Raw genomic sequence first — 17,002 nt, 5'->3', positions numbered from 1 at the left:
TTGCTCAATGTAGCTCTGTTTTCTATGGTTCTGTTTACTTTGTTATTTGCACAGCAGCGCAGTAGAGCGTATAGTGTTAAGCAGGAAAGAAAACCCTGTACTGTATTTTATTTATCAAACGATTTTGAGCAGCTGTTATTTTTTGTGCAGCTGTTTATTTGTAAAAACAGAGGGAAAACTCTGTGTTTGAATTATATTTTGCTCAAAAAAGTTTTAATAACGTTTTATAAAGGCTTTAACACTGATTTAACCGTTTACGGGAAAATACTGGATAGATATCGTATACCGTTATTCCTCCTAAAAATACCGGGATATGATATTTTGCCCATATCGCCCAGCCCTACTACCTTATAGGACTTTTTGATGTCTACATATAGTGTAACACCTCATTTTGTATCTCCAACAGCTGAACCCATATGTATGGCAATTCATCCCTGCTAAAACAAATCCAGCGTAAACCAGCCTAGGATGGTTGGCTGGTTTTAGCCGATCAACCAGGCTGGTTTTAGAGAGGGTTTGACCACTTCCAGGCTGGTTTCCAGCTATTTCCAGCCTGGTTTTAGCTGGTCAGACTGGGAGATGACCAGATAAAACCAGCTTGAGCAGCCTAGCCAGGCTGGGAGCGCAGCCAAAACCAGCTATGTCCAGCATAAACCAGGATGGTCAAGCTGGTTTTAGCTGGTCACTATCCAGCCTGACCAGCTAAGAACAGGCTGGAAATGGCTGCAAACCATCCTGGAAGTGGACAAACCCCATATAAAGCCAGCCTGGTCGACCAGCTAAAACCAGCCAACCAGCCTAGGCTGGTTTAAGCTGGATTTTTCAGCAGGGATATTATATTTACCTGCAAAGTGTGTGTATATTCTGAGACAATATTGTTTGTTTGTTTTTCTGTTGTACTTAAAAAAAAAACTTGAAATAAAAGTATTATTAAAAAGACTCAAAATCAGCCCAGAGTGGATGGAAACATCCTCAACAAGACATAAGGGATTAATAAACCACGTAGAATAGTCGTTAAAAGTGTACAAGTCATTACACAAAGGCTCTGAATCTGTGCTTGTAGCTTTTCAAGAACATTCCCAGTGTTGACAGCTGATCAGCATCATCAGTTCACCAATACACCGGTCTCTGGCTGACAGATCGCTGCTTCAGAGCCAACAAAACACATCTTTGATGAAGCACAGCTGTAACTGACACACTTATAAACCGATTTCCACACTCTGGCGTGTTGACATCAGCGATTAACACACAAAAACAATCGCACACACGTACCTCATGACGTTTCCATGAAGCGTTGACACACAAACGACCACGGCGAGCGGCGTGTCAGAAGCTCATATCGCCATTGTTATCGGGCAGCAGACCTTTGACCATGTCAGAAATGATATAAAAATAAATGATAAACAACTGTAAAATCATTTGGGGTGGTGCTCGTGGCTGTGTTTGCTGGTCATGCTCTCATTTCATAGGACAATGATCTGCGTCTTCTTCGCGGTGGTAACGGTTGATGAAGGGCTGAATGTGGGACCGGCTGATCGCCACCTGCCGGCGAGGAGAATAAAGGTGAGCTCCAGTGTGCTCACTCAAAGAAATTAATTTCATACTTATTATTTTTTAAACGTAAATAATAGCAGTATTTATAATGTTTATAAAGAGTTTTATGGCGGTATAAATATGAAATAAATTCATCAGACTATTCACCTATGTGAGTTAATACATAAATACGTTAACTTGTACTGGATCTAATAAATCTAGTATTATTTTGTTTCACATCACAATCTGGATTTGCATTTATGTCACAATCTGCAAACAATGTTCATTTGTATGAAATTATTCTCGAACAAAAGACAAAAATGTGGCAGAAATGTGTTTTGCTAACATGATTAGCGCATTAGCACCATCTAAAGGAACAACATGAGAAATTGACGTTTTTTTGGACAGTTGTAAATGTTGAAGTACTAATAAAAGGATTGCAATTACATATGAAATATTATTAAATGCAATTAAATGCAATATAAAAATAAATTAATTTAATATTACATATTTTGAAATGCCCTACTGAAAAATCCAGCTTAAACCAGCCTATGCTGGTTGGCTGGTCGACCAGGCTGGTTTTAGAGGGGTTTTGGCCTTTTCCAGGCTGGTTTTCAGCCATTACCAGCCTGGTCTTAGCTGGTCAGGCTGGAAGCTGACCAGTTAAAACCAGCTTGACCAGCCTAGCCAGGCTGGGAGCCCAGCCAAAACCAGCTATGTCCAGCTTAAACCAGAAATGGCCAAAACCCCTCTAAAACCAGCCTGGTCGACCAGCTAAAACCAGCCAACCAGCCTAGGCTGGTTTAAGCTGGATTTTTCTGCAGGGGGGCCTTTTAGCAAGACGGTCGCCGGTTCGAGTCCCGGTTGGGTCAGTTAGCATTTCTGTGTGAAGTTTGTATTTTCTCCCTGTGTTGGTGTGGGTTTCCTCCAGGTGAACACATGTGCTTTAGGTGAATTGGATAAACTAAATTGGTCATAAGGTATGAGTGTGTTTGTGTGTGTGAATGTGAGTCTGTGTTTCCCAGTACTGGGTTGCAGCTGGAAGGGCATCAACTGTGTAAAACATAGGCTGGATAAGTTGGTGGTTCATTCTGCTGTGGCAACTCCAGATTAATAAAAGGACTAAGCCAAAAAAAAAAAAAATGAACGATTGATTTATTATCTGTCTTGATTTATCTTTGCATACTTATTGAAGACCTCTGGAAATAGGGAGGGGTGGGAGATGGGAAGTATGGTGCTAAGAAGGGGGTAGAAAAGTTTAGGTTAAGGATTAAGATTAAGAGTTAAGGATTTCTACAGTTTTCCTGTTGTTGTTGATATATATTTGATGTCATCTCTTTGCTGACAGGACTTCTATCTTTCATATACATTTTTAGGTTTTTATTCATTCATTCATTCATTTTCTTGTCGGCTTAGTCCCTTTTTAATCTGGGGTTGCCACAGCGGAATGAACCGCCAACTTATCCAGCAAGTTTTTTTTACGCAGCGGATGCCCTTTCAGCTACAACCCATCTCTGGGAAACATCCACACATACACACACACTACGGACAATTCAGACTACCCAATTCACCTGTACCACATGTCTTTGGACTGTAAGGGAAACCGGAGCACCCAGAGGAAACCCACGCGAACGCAGGGAGAACGTGCAAACTCCACACAGAAACGCCAACTGAGCCGAGGATCGATCCAGCGACAGGTTTTTATATTATTTGGAAAAAAATACAATAAAAAATAATGACAAAAAAAATCCCATGGCACTTCTCATAATGAGTAAAGGTGTAACCCCAATGTCCAGGCCAAAGTCCCTCAATCGGCCTCAACCATCATGGCCTCCCAGTCATCCCCATCCACTGAATTGGCTCAATCACTGTCCCTCCACTCCACCAATAGCTGTGACGACCCCAGTTTGGATGTGGCAGATCCTGATTGGGTGCCATGGTTGCTCCCCAATTGGTTCAAAGCATATAAAAGCGAGTGTGTGCTAGCTTCTGGAGGACAGTGTGGCTACTTGGCCGTCCCCACGTCAAGATCATCTCTTTATGTTTCGGCAACCTTACGGTTTTGTTTGGCATTATTTATATGTATAGTTAAAGTTAGTTATTTTCTTTATTATCCCCTAGACATTTGTTTGTTTCTTGATTTGTTGTTCTATTAGTTTTGTATAATAAATAAGTTGCATATATAATCTTTTTGTTGTCTGAGCTCTTTAATGTTGCGGCTCGAACGAGGGGATCGTAACAGACCACACTGGCGCCGTTGTCCTGTGGCTTGCGTCACATCATCCAAGTGGATTCCACACACTGGTGGTGGTGTGAGTGGACCCCCTCTCATGATTGTGAAGCGCTTTGGGTGTATGGCCATACACAATAAATACACTATATACATACACACATTACATTTCAAGAGTTCACACTTAGCTGATAATGGATTATAAAGCTTGTTCGGCATGCAGTCCCGGGAGAGAGCCCTGAGCTCAAGATCCTCAAGCCTGGGGCTCCCTCCCGCTTGTAAGGCGAGAGGGGAGTTTGAGCTCAGGTAGATCTCGCGAACTCCCCTGCTGTAGTAGCTAATGAACAGATAGGGGTTGCTCTTAAGAGATAACTACTTACTAGGAGCATGTCTATGGTGCTGATTTGGATTAGTCAATTAAATTAAGCTGGTTGTTTTTGGACGGTGGGAGGAAATCGGGGAACCCCACGTGAGCACAGGGATAACGTGTAAACTCCCCATAGAAACGTTGGCTGGCTTGGTAAGGACTAGAACCAGTGACGTTCTTGCTGTGAGGCAACAGTGCTACCCACTGGGCCACCGTGCCACCCAAGTAAGGAGGAGGAGTAGGGGTGGAAGGGGGGATTCTTCAAAATGAAGATGGCTGTCATATGGAACTTAGGGTATTTATAGTGGCTCAGGAATCATCTGATTGTTAAATCATGAATTAAATAATGCAGCACCAGCTGTGATCAATCATGAGCATGTGATCCCCTCGAAATTAGTTTATAAACTTCACTTACACCCTAATGAATAAAGGGACTACGTGTTTTTTTCCCTTATTTATTAATTAGCATGATATTAAAATGATTAAAGTGGCATTATTAACAAAACACAAAACTGCACTGCTGCGATTTGCATCATTTATTTCACATATAGGTGTTTCGGAAAAGATTTCTGAGGAACCAATTGTCCCTCAGCAAACTTCAAATAAAAATACGACAACCGAACATGACAGATTTCCTTAAATCAGCACAAATGACAACAAAAAAAACCCAACAACAAAATACAACTCAAATGTAACATAAACTAATAATAAGTTCACTGTTAAACCCAAAGATATTGCCAGTTTCTGCTGACCAACTTGTGCCTGGCATGCCCATGTTTCACACAACAAACATTCAAGCCACAGGGCATCGAGAAAAACCAGTCAAGAAATCACTCCAACCAACAATACAGAGTAATGCCAATTATAAAAAGGGGGATCATAGCAGTTATGAAAAGTCAAATAGCCAAAAAGGTCAAATAATACTGAACTAATATATCCAAGAACATCGATTTAGATTTAAAAAAAGCAACATTCACTACTTTGCAAACGACTGGTTTAGATATCATCACACAGAAACCATTGTAATCCAATTTTCCAAATGTATACAAGCGAAACGGTGAGAGAAAGGATTATGTTTGCAAACTCATCGTTCGGTTTTTTAATAGCTAATCGCGCTTCTTTAATATAACTGTGACCTTCTGACTTTTATTAATAGGTCGTGTCAGTAAACAAGACTTTTATTCAACGTTATGGAACCTGAAATGTATTTACAGAAGCCGTCTGAGACCCCAGAACACTTGTATGTGATTGGAGGATGATTATGAGGTGGATTTGTGATGCTATTTAAAGCAAGAGGAACATATTATCCGGGTGTGCGTCTGGAGTGATTCACTCAGATTAGTAGTATTATTATTAATAACAAGTAATGTTCAGCGCTTACTATTATAGATTATTACTATTACACAGAGTTAAATTCTCAAATCTAAAGCTGGCTATGTGAATTTATTTAACTTTAAATAGGTTTGTTATACAAGTGTTGTGCAATTCATAAATAATAAATCATAATTTTGCATATAGACTCACCAGCAGATTCCACTCTGGCATAGATGATGTCTTAATATTGGCGTAAATTAGGTGAAAAGAACAAGGCATACTGGAAGATTTCAATTTGCTTAGTTTATTAGAGCCTTTCCTTGCCTTTCTCGTATTTCTAGTAGACAAAAAGCACAAGTATGAGTTGCAGCATCTGGATGAAGGCCCAGGGCCGACATGCACCGTAGGTAAAAGGTCGGTCAGTGTATCTTTTGGTCATTGAATTTTCATTTTAGAAACGGATATTAAAAAACTAAAATGAAAAACTAATATATTATATTAGTTTAGGATATTGAAAAACTAACTTGATTTTTGTTTTAAAATTAAAAAAACGAACAGTTATACTCAATGCGTTTTTTGATTTTTGTTTTAGAATTTTAAAGCGTAAATATAAAAAAAGGCTTTTTTTATGGTGAAAAACAGAAAAACTAAATTAAAAAATTATTAGATTTTTATTTCGATTAACAAAAAATAAAAGCACCAGAAAACAAAAACAAATAAAGACCTTATTTTTTTTATATTCCAAACCAGATACACTCTTTCACGGTGCACAATGCTGCCACACACAGGCTAGCCTAGTATAGGCTATTATATATTTCCACTTAATATCGTTATAGAAGGTATTTTCTTATTATAACGGGATTTTGTCAAGACATATTTTCCTCATTGAAGCCGGTTATATGGAACAACATAACTGATGTAGTATTTGCAGTGCAGAACAGTTTTCTGAAAATAAAGTTTACTGTTAAAATCAGTTCCACTTCAGGAGTGACAGTAACATTGAGCATTCGTTTGGAATCATTGCTCATCTCTCCATGTTAAATATTAAACTTATGGATAGATCCCCTGTAGAGGGGTGATGATGCATGCACACAACGGCAAGCTTAGCGATAGTCCGCTTTTGAAAGACACGGGATCCTTACCAGGGTGTTTGTGCAGCATGCCTCCTTTCAGATAAAATTCTTCATTTTAATTCATGAAATTATTGAAATGTGTGTAACGAACAACTGTATTAATGCCTCCCTCAATTGAAAGTATTCATGGTAAAACTTCGGGAAGTGGAAGTATTATGGTTTTAACCATATTAAAACTGTTAAAGTGTTTAGTAAAGCAACCTAGCACTCGCATGTAATGTCAATAAAGGTGGTTTCATTTAAAACATCCTAACAAAAAATAAATACATAGCCTATAACCGACCCTTATATGAGAAATGTGTTGTCTTAATAAGGGAAAATATGTCTTGACAAAATCCCGTTATAATAAGAACATACCTTTTATAACGATATTAAGTGGAAATAAATAATAGCCTATAGTAGGCTAGCCTGTGTGTGGCAGCATTGCGTCGCCGTAAATGAGTCGGCCTATCTGGTTTCGGAATCGGAAAAAAAAAGTCTTCATTCATTTTTGTTTTCTCATGATTTTATTTTTTGTTATTCGAAATAAAAAAAATTCAAACAAATAATTTTTGCGTTTAGTTTTTCCGTTTTTCACCATAAGAACGAAAAACGAGTCATTTTTTAATATTTTCATTTCAAAATTCAAAACCGAAAATCAAGTCGTTAGCGAGTCGACATATGGTGCTGTAGCACTTCAGGGTGTCCCGAGTTCGAAACCTGGCTCGAGGACATTTCCCATCCCTAACCCCCCTCTCTCTCCCACTTCGCTTCCTGTCTGGAATACTGTCCTATCCACTTAAAAAAGGCAAAAAGGCCAAAAATAAATCTTAAAAAAAAAAAAAAAAAAAAAACGCAATAAATTTCAATTTTCGACTTTTAATTTTATAACGAAAATCAAAAAACGACTCATTTTTAATTTTTCAATACCTGTTTCTGAAGGTAAATAGTCCTTATGTGGTTAATCATGGAATATTTAAATGAAAATGAGAGTGGCCATCTAACTAATGACGCATTGTGATTGACTATAGAATAAAGGGGTGGAGTGAGAGGATTGTATCACACACTGAGGAAGGCATTGTGCTGAAACATGTGTTTTTAAATCACCTGAAGACTTTAAAACGAAAAACGGTACGAAGCAACTACTTGATGTTCTTCGTGAATCATTACCTTTTTCAATATCGGTTTCTAAAATGAAAATCCAATGACCAAAAGATACACTGACCGGTGAAAGCATGCAGAGCAGCGTCACGTGATGGAGATCACTCCAGACGCACCGCACATCTCCCATCTAGTAAAATCTTACCTGCATTGCTTATGAAGAAAAAAAAGAAATTTTGGAAAAAGAGAGAGATACAGGGAAACATTTTAAGATTTAATGCTTACAGGAATGTAAAATGAAGAATCTCCCTTAAAAATAAAAATAATAATAAGAATAATTTCATGATGTTAAAGTGTGCATTGAAACCAAATAATAATAAGATTTTAATTCAATAAACGTCTACTGATGAATGAGATCAAAAACAAAAGGCGTGAGATGAGATGATAGGGTATGCATGTGATGCATGTTCACAGTATGTACAACTGACGCGCATGTATGTGTGTGTGTGGTTTGCAGGGGGATCATGGCTGTTTCCTGTGGGAGAATGGCCGGTCGGAGGTGAGAGGTCAGTGTCTAAGGGTCACAGTGAGTTAGAATGAGGTCAGACTCTGGGCAACTGCTTTTCAATGAAGTCCTTCACAGCAGACATCTCCTGCAGAGCAAATCACAGAGGAGTTTGGGTGTTAGAAGTGGTGTGAACATATTTAGCGCAACTACCGTATTGCAGAGGGGCAGTTCTAAGAGGGCGGGGCAATGTGAAATGGGTGGGATTAACACTGTGTGCCCATAACTATATGACAAGATTCCAACGACAAGCAATTTGGCTTATACGTGACAGAAATGTTATGTAAACTCACATTGGTGGCATTTCCCACTTAATAAAGCACATAAGCAGTACCTGAGGCTAGGCCTGTCACAATAATCAATATAAGGACTTAACGCACAACACATTTATGTGACCTGAATCATTTTAGGTGATGCAATATATATCGTCCATACAGAAAGACCAATCCTAGACATATTTGATCTGATTGTGCAACATCTCCATCTCTATTTGAGTTGTCAGTATGGTTAAAATACTTACATATAAATCACTATAGTATATTTTCATGTGAGTGTCTTGACAACATTTATTAGTATTTACTTGTTTAGGATATGCGTTTTCACATTCTGATTCCAATGCCATATACAACAGCGCTGTCTGGTTCTCGAATCTGAATGACTGATAGCCGTTATATACTAAAGTAATATCAGCACTCGTATCTGAATCAGGTTCTCGAATCTGATTGGCTGATAGCTGTGATATACTAAAGTAATATCAGCACTCGTACAGCCTCTTCACCCTTGTGTATTTCTTGAGTGGCAAGCAGAAGACTAGTTTGACAAATAATATTGCAGCTGTTGGACAACATAATGTACTTATGAGGCTTTTTGAGGCAAGTAACTACTATTCAGGCATGCAACTATGCAGTTTATTTATGAGGACAGTGCTAATTTTAAAATATTTATAGTTTTGGAGATTCACCACATTCGCGCCCAGCCTGCCATACTAAGCAAAGCAAAGAGGGTTGATGTTCCGCCACAAGATGACAACCTGACAGACTGCATAATAAGTCCTTAGAAATTTCTAACTACAGCTGATCAAATCATTATAAAACAGGTAAGTGACATTTTAAGTCGATCATTTCTCTTTTGTAGTGCTCTATTTATACCATAGTAATCTGAAAGTGTTTGCTTTGCTTTGGCTTTTTCTGGGTTAATTACTGTGATCGCGATTGCAACAGAGAAATACTGGGAAATCTCTGTAGACTGATGGCATTTCATGCAGTTCAGCCTTAAAATCTTAAAACGTCAGCAAAATAACCCGCTTTGTTATCATTTTAGACATTACGCTAGAGAATCATTCAAACACTAGCTCCAAAGTGACGTTGGTGAATTAGTAACGGTTTCTGCTGTTCTAATGTCAGCAGCAGATAAGATTTAATTGCGGAAGAAGGTACTTCCTCTTATAAAAGGGTTTTTTCTTGTTTATATACACAATTATACCGTTGTATAATATATACACAAATATACACAATTATACCGTTGAACTGTTGTATAAATGCAATATCAATATATATATATATATATATATATATATATATATATATATATATACATATATATATATATATATATACATATACACACATACAGTTGAAGTCAGAATTATTAAACCCTCTGAATTATTAGCCCTGTTTATTTCTTTTCCCCAATATCTGTTTAATGGAGAGCAGATTTTTTCAACACATTTCTAACCATAATAATTTTAATAACTAATTTCTAATAACTGATTTGTTTTATCTTTGCCATGATGGCAGTACAAAATAATTGACTAGATATTTTTCAAGACACTTCTATACAGCTTAAAGTGACATTTAAAGGCTTAACTAGGTTAATTAGGTTAACTAGGCAGGTTAGGGTAATTAGGAAAGTTATTGTTTAATGATGGTGTGTTCTGTAGACTTTCCAAAAATAAATAGCTTAAAGGGGCTAATAATTTTGTCCTTAAAATGTTTTTTTTTAATTATAAACTGCTTTTATTCTAGCCGAAATAAAACAAATAAGAAAAAATATTATCAGACATACTGTGAAAATTTCCTTCCCCTTTTAAACAGAATTTGGTAAATATTTAAAAAAGAAATAATAAATAATTATTTAATTATTTAATTAAATAATTCTAATTTAAACTGTATATATACACATAAAATGTATGTATGCATATACATATATATTAGCCATACTGGCATTATATAAAGAGTGGCATAAAATTGTCTTAAATAACAATAATATTAATCAATTTATCACAATATATTTTGGTGCAATATATCAACAAATATATAAATATAACAAACAGATTGTTTAAATATTGATGTATGTGATGCAGACCAGAGACACAATGAATTGTGTACACAATGATTTTATATATAAAAAAAAAAATACTTTAATGTGTTTTATGACTAAAAAGGGGTCATAAACAAATATTATCTCAATTCAACTGAGTAGCAGCTTAAACCTGGAAACAGTATTACAAAGGTCACAACTAAACAAGCGGAATTAAATAAGCTGATACTACTATTTTCTGCATTGTTTTTTATAAAAGCCCTCATAATGAGCTCAAATATGCTAAAGTGTCTGGAGATTGACCTGAGGACAGGAGCTGTGCATGAGACCCGGGTAGGTGCGGAAGGTGATATTCTCTGGAGACACAATGGTCTTGAGCTTCTCTGCTGTCATGGCCCCAAACTGCACCGGGATCATGGGATCCATCTCACCGTGACACTGAAGAATGGGAGTGTCCTTGTTTGCACTCGCACCTGCAGCCTAATGGATTAAACAAAACAAGCAGATACATATTGACAGACGTTCATATGTACATATTAACTCAAACGCTGCTGACTAGGCTGATGACGGTATCACATTTTCTAATAATCGCTGAAGCTTTTATCACAATATTGACCCAAGGCGAAGCTCCCAAAAAAGGTTACTTTAACATAGGGCTGCACGAAAAAAAGGTATCGGTATTTATTGATGGTACACCATTGTTAATAATGACTCGGTGTGTTCAGTATGAATCATTATCATTTTATTAAAATACGGCTGAATGAGCGTACACCTGAATATTAACAGTACGCACTCATTCAACTGAACATCTGATAGGCTCACACTAGCTACAGTTGCCTTGAACCGTGCACTTGTCCTTACACCCCTCTCCACCTCAGCCTGCACTCACATTGCATTTTTTACCTTCCAAGCCGGAGCACGCTTACATGATGCGACTGTTCAGTTTAACAGGAAGAGAAGCGCTCTCGCTCAGCACATTGCTTCAGTAATATTGTTTTGAATTATTTTTAGTTGTTTGGGATGCAGTGACAGAGTCAAATATTTTGCGGAGCTGATCCACAACATTTGACGCTCATAAAAGTCCTCATGCTGCAGGTATTAGGAGGTTTGCTGAATGTGCAGCTGTCATGTAGTGAGGGGTTTGAGTCTTTAAAGGGTCACGAAACACCAAAACACATTTTTTGAGCAGTTGACAGTCGTATATGTGTCCCACACTGCTAAAAACATTATTAAGACACCTATATTTCACTAAAAAGTGTAAATTGGTTGTTTTTGCGTTATTTCAAGCAAATTCGTACTTCCTGTTTGAAACAAATTTTTGAAGCTGCGTCACAGTCATGACATAATAGCCTGTATTCCAGCCTGCAGACTGGACGTCTGTGCCAGAGTGAGTCTTATTACGTCTTACAGTGTGATGCATTAATGCATGAGTAAAGCTTGGTTCAAACCAATTAGCGCGCTCTATTGTGCAACTTCATTAATATTCATTAGTGTCACCGTGTGTACACCAGAGACGCCACGTTGTGTTGGCAAAACAAGCGTGAAGTGTTGCTTTTATAGTTTGCTGCCATTAAGTTTCGTTTTCATTTTCTCTCTGTGAGAGCTCAGAGTCACGTGTGGATTAACAGTGTACGCGACGCTCGACAACAATAACTTACGTGTCTAAGGAGGAACATTGTTTACCTGAGAGCTGTTCTCATCTGCAAACGCTGAAATCCGGATTCGCTTGTAACGTTAGTCTCCTCTAGTCCACTAGACGCGGCTCTAGTTGCTGGTGATTGTCCTGTCTCTACAGATTTGGTAAGTGAGCGACCAGTGCTCTTTGTTTATTCAGTTTGTTCGTATCGAATTAAGTTAACTATTGCACTGAGTGCAGAAATGTTAGCACCGCATTTTGTGACCGGAATAACACGCGCGGCTTTCTGACGCTACCTGCCGTGTGCATCTAAGTTTCCGGGAAATGCTGAGGGTTTTTTTCTCTCATTCGCCGTGCGGTATCAAACATTGCATGAAAAATACACTCTTAGAGCAGATCCTCGAATCAAATATCGCGTTTGTCGCGAGAGGCATGAATGAATTCCCTGAATGAAAGAGCCAAACTGCAGTTAAAGTCCAACATTTAATAATTTGGCAAATAATTCGACTACAGAGGTCCATGTAGGTTAAACACCATCACTTTCTCATGTGTGTTTATTTTGACTGAAACTCGCGCGTGCCCAAATAGACACTCCCACACCATCCCACTTTTCTTCCTCCGACACTCCCCCCTAAACAGAGCTGGACACGCCCACTTTTCTGACTTTTTCCAAAGTAGAGGTGTGAAAACACCCTGCTGAAACGAGGGGGTTTCATGGCCCTTTAATAAACCATGACAGTTTGCATTCATTGGAAATTAAGAATGATTAATAAATCCATATGAAACAGTCCCTTAATAGTGATGTTGCGTCTTCAGTTTTCAACCGAACCGCACTCAGTCACACCTCTTCCAACTGGGCCAGGACCGGTTAACTAAACCGTGCCTTAGCACATGGCGGAGAATTGACACTTCTCAAAATAACCGGAAAATACGTCCGGGTTTGGTTTAGATAGTCTAGAGTGAGTGCACCTTGAGCTTGTTACGAGTGATAATAAGCCAATTCAGCCAATAAGCTTACGCAGCCAACCATCTTTGCCGGCACGGTGGCGCAGTCGCCTCACAGCTAGGCCGCTAGTTCAAGCCTCAGCTGGGTCAGTTGGCATTTCAGTGTGGAGTTTGCATGTTCTCCCCGTGTTGGCGTGGGTTTCCTCTGGGTGGTCCAGTTTCCCCCACAAGTCCAAAGACATGCTCTATAGGTGAATTGGGTAGGCTAAATAGTCCTTAGTGTGTGTGTGTGTGTGTGTGTGTGTGTGTGAGAGAGAGAGTGTATGGGTGTTTCCCAGTGATGGGTTGCAGCTGGAAGGGCATCCTCTGTGTAAACATATGCTGGATAAGTTAGCGGACTAATCCAAAAAGAAAATGAATGAATGAATGAATGAATGAATGAATGAAAATGAAAATGAAGAAATAAAATCTATCAGCTCGCCCTTTTTTTTTTGCTTTCTTTTCTTCTTCAATGTTGTGTATAAGCTTAGCAACAACAAAAGTAAAAACTTCCTGGCCAAGTATGGAAACACAAGCAACTTATTTTATTATCTTATCAAGTTTTTGTTTATGACATTTAAGGGTCTCTTTAACACTTATTTTTATTTTATTATCCGACATAAGAGACTGCAAATACAATGAGATCATTCTAAAAAAACACTCAAAAAGGTTTAATCATAATTATTTTAAGTATATTTGAATATTGTGCATGTTCATTATCACCACATATTGTATTATTAAATATCAGAAGTTGAAGTCAGAATTATATATTATAGAATTATTTGCCCCCTTGTAACCTTTTTTTTCTACAATTTCCGTTTAATGGAAAGAAGAATAGTACATTTCTAAGCAAAATTGTAACGACTGAAGTTTATTTATATATTTTTTTATTGCGTATTGCATGTGTCTTTTTCTTTGTCCCGCCTTCTTCTTGTTTTTTCTATTTTCCCATAGGCTCCCATACTGGCGTGATTTCATGTTCTGATTGGCTGCTGGTCTCGGAGGAGCTTCCGGCAGGGTTCAGGGAGCTCATTTGTGCTGCGATCGTTGCTGGGAGTGGAGCTCCTGGTTTTCCCTTATTCATCCGGCCAACAACCAACATTCAATTTAGTACCACTGTTCAAATGTTCAACTTATTCTGAGAGTTTGAGCTTGTAGGGGTGGCCTGCCTATTTAGTTGATTACTTTTGACTATGTTTGTGTTTAGGGAGAAAGGTAAGCTTCCTGTATTTTCCTTTAAATATTTATAGGTAATTTAGTGCATTTACTTTATAGATTTTTTTGTTTGTTATTTTGGCCTGTGGCCACCCTGAAGAGATGCTCATTTATATTTACTACTTTTTCTATGATGAATCTATTCATTTACTCTCAACTGAGTGTCCGAGTTTGATTGTCGACCAAAGGGGATCTTTTGCATTAAGTTTTTGTTTTGTTTAGGAAATCCCCCACCGCATCACATTTGTTTTTCTGTGTATTATTCCCATGTTGTTTTCCCCTAGACATGGGGCGTAATAATAATATTTTTAATAACTCATTTCAAATAACTGAATTATTTAATCTTTGCCATGATGACAGTAAATAATATTTGACTAGATATTTTTTAAGACACTAGTATTCAGCTTAAAGTGACATTTATAGGCTTAATCAGGCGAGTTGGGTTAATTAGGCAAGTCATTGTATCACAGTTATTTGTTCAGTAAACTATCAAAAATAAATATTACTTAAGGGGGGTAATAATTTTGTCCTTAAAATTGTGTTTAAAAAATAAAAACTGCTTTTATTCTAGCCGAAATAAAACAAATCAGCCTTTCTCCAGAAGAACAAATATTATAGGAAATACTGTGAAAAATTCCTTGCTCTGTTAAACAACATTTGGGAAAAATTTAAAACTAAAACTAAAAATCACAAGAGGGCGAATAATTCTGACGTCAACTGTATGTGTACTGCTGGCAGTGTTGTACCTGTGGGAAAGTCTTATGAAGGGGAAGCCAACAGCTAAGTCCGACGACGCCAGCGAGCTGCTGCTGAGAGGTCAGAGCGGTGTAGAGAGACAGAGCTCCACCCTGAAGAGCACAGGACAACACAGCACATCTGTAGCATCAGCACTGTCACTCATATGCAGGAAGGGGTTCAGGATCCACCACTCACCTGAGAGAAGCCCCCGAGGACAATACGATTGGATGGTATACCGTTCTTTACCTCGTGATCGATGATGGCTTTTACTGTTGAAGAGAAGGAGAGCAGTCTAGATTTGGTCCCGCTTCATGTTAAGTGGCCTTAACTAATATGTGCTTAGAGTGAAATTAATCATTTTTTACAACGTACTTAGTGTAAATGCATGTTTTCACACTGTACTTATGATTGATTAAATACATGCATGGAAATACATCTGTAATTACACTGTTGACCATCCCACACATCTTAAACTACACATATCACCAAACTTGACCCTAACCCGACCCGTATCCCACTAAAGAGCCCCACAAGTGTTCTGCAATACACTATGAACACATTGTATGTATTTTTTGATGCAAGTAGAAAGTAGTTAAGGCCACCTAATAAAAAAGTAGGACCCTATATTTAACTGCACATAATCAAATTTGAGGATATAATAATAAATTCTTGCAGAAAATCTTTACCGTAGAAAAATGACATGCTTCTTTAGGTGTGTATATATGTGTGTGTGAGAAATATAAATAATTTTTTATAAGTGTTGCTTTTGGACTAAAGATTTTTTTACACATTTATAAAGATAATAGTTAATACATAATTTCTAATAACTGATTTATTTTGACTTTGCCATGATGACAGCACATAATATTTGACTGAATATTTTTTCAAGATACTTTTATTTATCTGTTACGACTGAAGTTTATTTATTCACTTTTTTTATTGCGTATTGCATGAGTCTTTCTCTTTGTCCCGCCTTCTTGTTGTTGTTTCTGTTATTCCATAGGCTCTCATTTCAGCGAGATCTCGTGTTCTGATTGGCTGCTGGTCTCGGAGGCAGGGTTCGGGGAGCTCATTTGTGCTGCGATCGTTGCTGGGAGTGGAGCTCCTGGATTTCCCTTACCCCTCCGGCCAATGACCAACATTCAATTTTGTACCACTGTTCATGCGTTAACCTATTTTGAGAGTTTGAGCTTGTAGGGGTGGCCTGCCTATTTAGTTGATTACTTTTGACTATGTTTGTGTTTAGGGAGAAAGGTAAGCTTCCTTTATTTTTCTTTAAATATTTATAGGTAATTTGGTGCATTTACTTTATAGATTCTTTTGTTTGTTATTTTGGCCTGTGGCCACCCTGAAGAGATGCTCATTTATATTTACTACTTTTTCTATGATAAATCTATTCATTTACTCTCAACTGAGTGTCCGAGTTTGATTGTCGACCGAAGGGGATCTTTTGCATTAAGTTTCTGTTTTGTTTGGGAAATCCACCACCGCATCACATTTGTTTTTCTGTGTATTATTCACATGTTGTTTTCCCCTAGACTTGGGGCATTATAACCTTAAAGTGACATTTAAAGGCTTACTAGGTTTTTTTACTTACTTAAAGGCTTATTAACTAGGTTAATCAAGTTATTTAGGCAAGTTAGGGTAATTAGCCAAATAATGGACAACAGGGTTTTGTTTTCTTATAATATTAATGTTAAAATTGTTTAAACTGCTTTTAATCCAGCCAAACTAAATGAAATAACACTTTCTCAGGGAGAAAAGATAGGAAATACTTTGATTAAACTTGGGAAATATTTGAAAAAGACTTCAACTGTATATTACAGCGTTCAGGTATGGGTCAGTTCTTGTTGTTTTCAGAAAACTGACAAAACAAAAAACATTTCTT

At 37.6% G+C, this 17,002-nt stretch overlaps 3 protein-coding genes across 20 annotated transcripts in view; 1 reads left to right on the top strand and 2 right to left on the bottom strand.

Moving 5' to 3' along the window:
- The window catches only part of ankib1a (ankyrin repeat and IBR domain containing 1a), a 55,787-nt gene extending 54,301 nt beyond the window's left edge, over window positions 1-1,486 (bottom strand). For 2 of the 3 annotated variants that reach the window (XM_087294738.2, XM_087294739.2), the window contains exon 1: window positions 1,273-1,482. The gene's annotated coding sequence lies outside the window, so the exon portion shown is untranslated. 3 annotated transcript variants of the gene reach the window in all.
- The window catches only part of ppt1 (palmitoyl-protein thioesterase 1 (ceroid-lipofuscinosis, neuronal 1, infantile)), an 847,627-nt gene that overhangs the window by 668,836 nt on the left and 161,789 nt on the right, over window positions 1-17,002 (top strand). The gene's annotated exons all lie outside the window — the stretch shown is intronic.
- lypla2 (lysophospholipase 2) overlaps window positions 4,652-17,002 on the bottom strand; it is an 18,992-nt gene continuing 6,641 nt past the window's right edge. For 5 of the 16 annotated variants that reach the window (NM_200749.2, XM_087294115.2, XM_087294116.2 and 2 more), the window contains 4 exon segments: window positions 4,652-8,310; window positions 10,845-11,021; window positions 15,123-15,224; window positions 15,310-15,383. In NM_200749.2, the coding sequence (NP_957043.1) occupies window positions 8,260-8,310; window positions 10,845-11,021; window positions 15,123-15,224; window positions 15,310-15,383 (404 nt within the window). In that variant the 3' untranslated portion in view covers window positions 4,652-8,259. 16 annotated transcript variants of the gene reach the window in all.

Source organism: Danio rerio, chromosome 19 (genome assembly GCF_052040795.2).
Source record: "Danio rerio strain M-AB ecotype USA chromosome 19, GRCz13ab, whole genome shotgun sequence".
NCBI lineage: Eukaryota > Metazoa > Chordata > Actinopteri > Cypriniformes > Danionidae > Danio > Danio rerio.
This window is presented reverse-complemented; position numbering and strand designations above follow the sequence as displayed.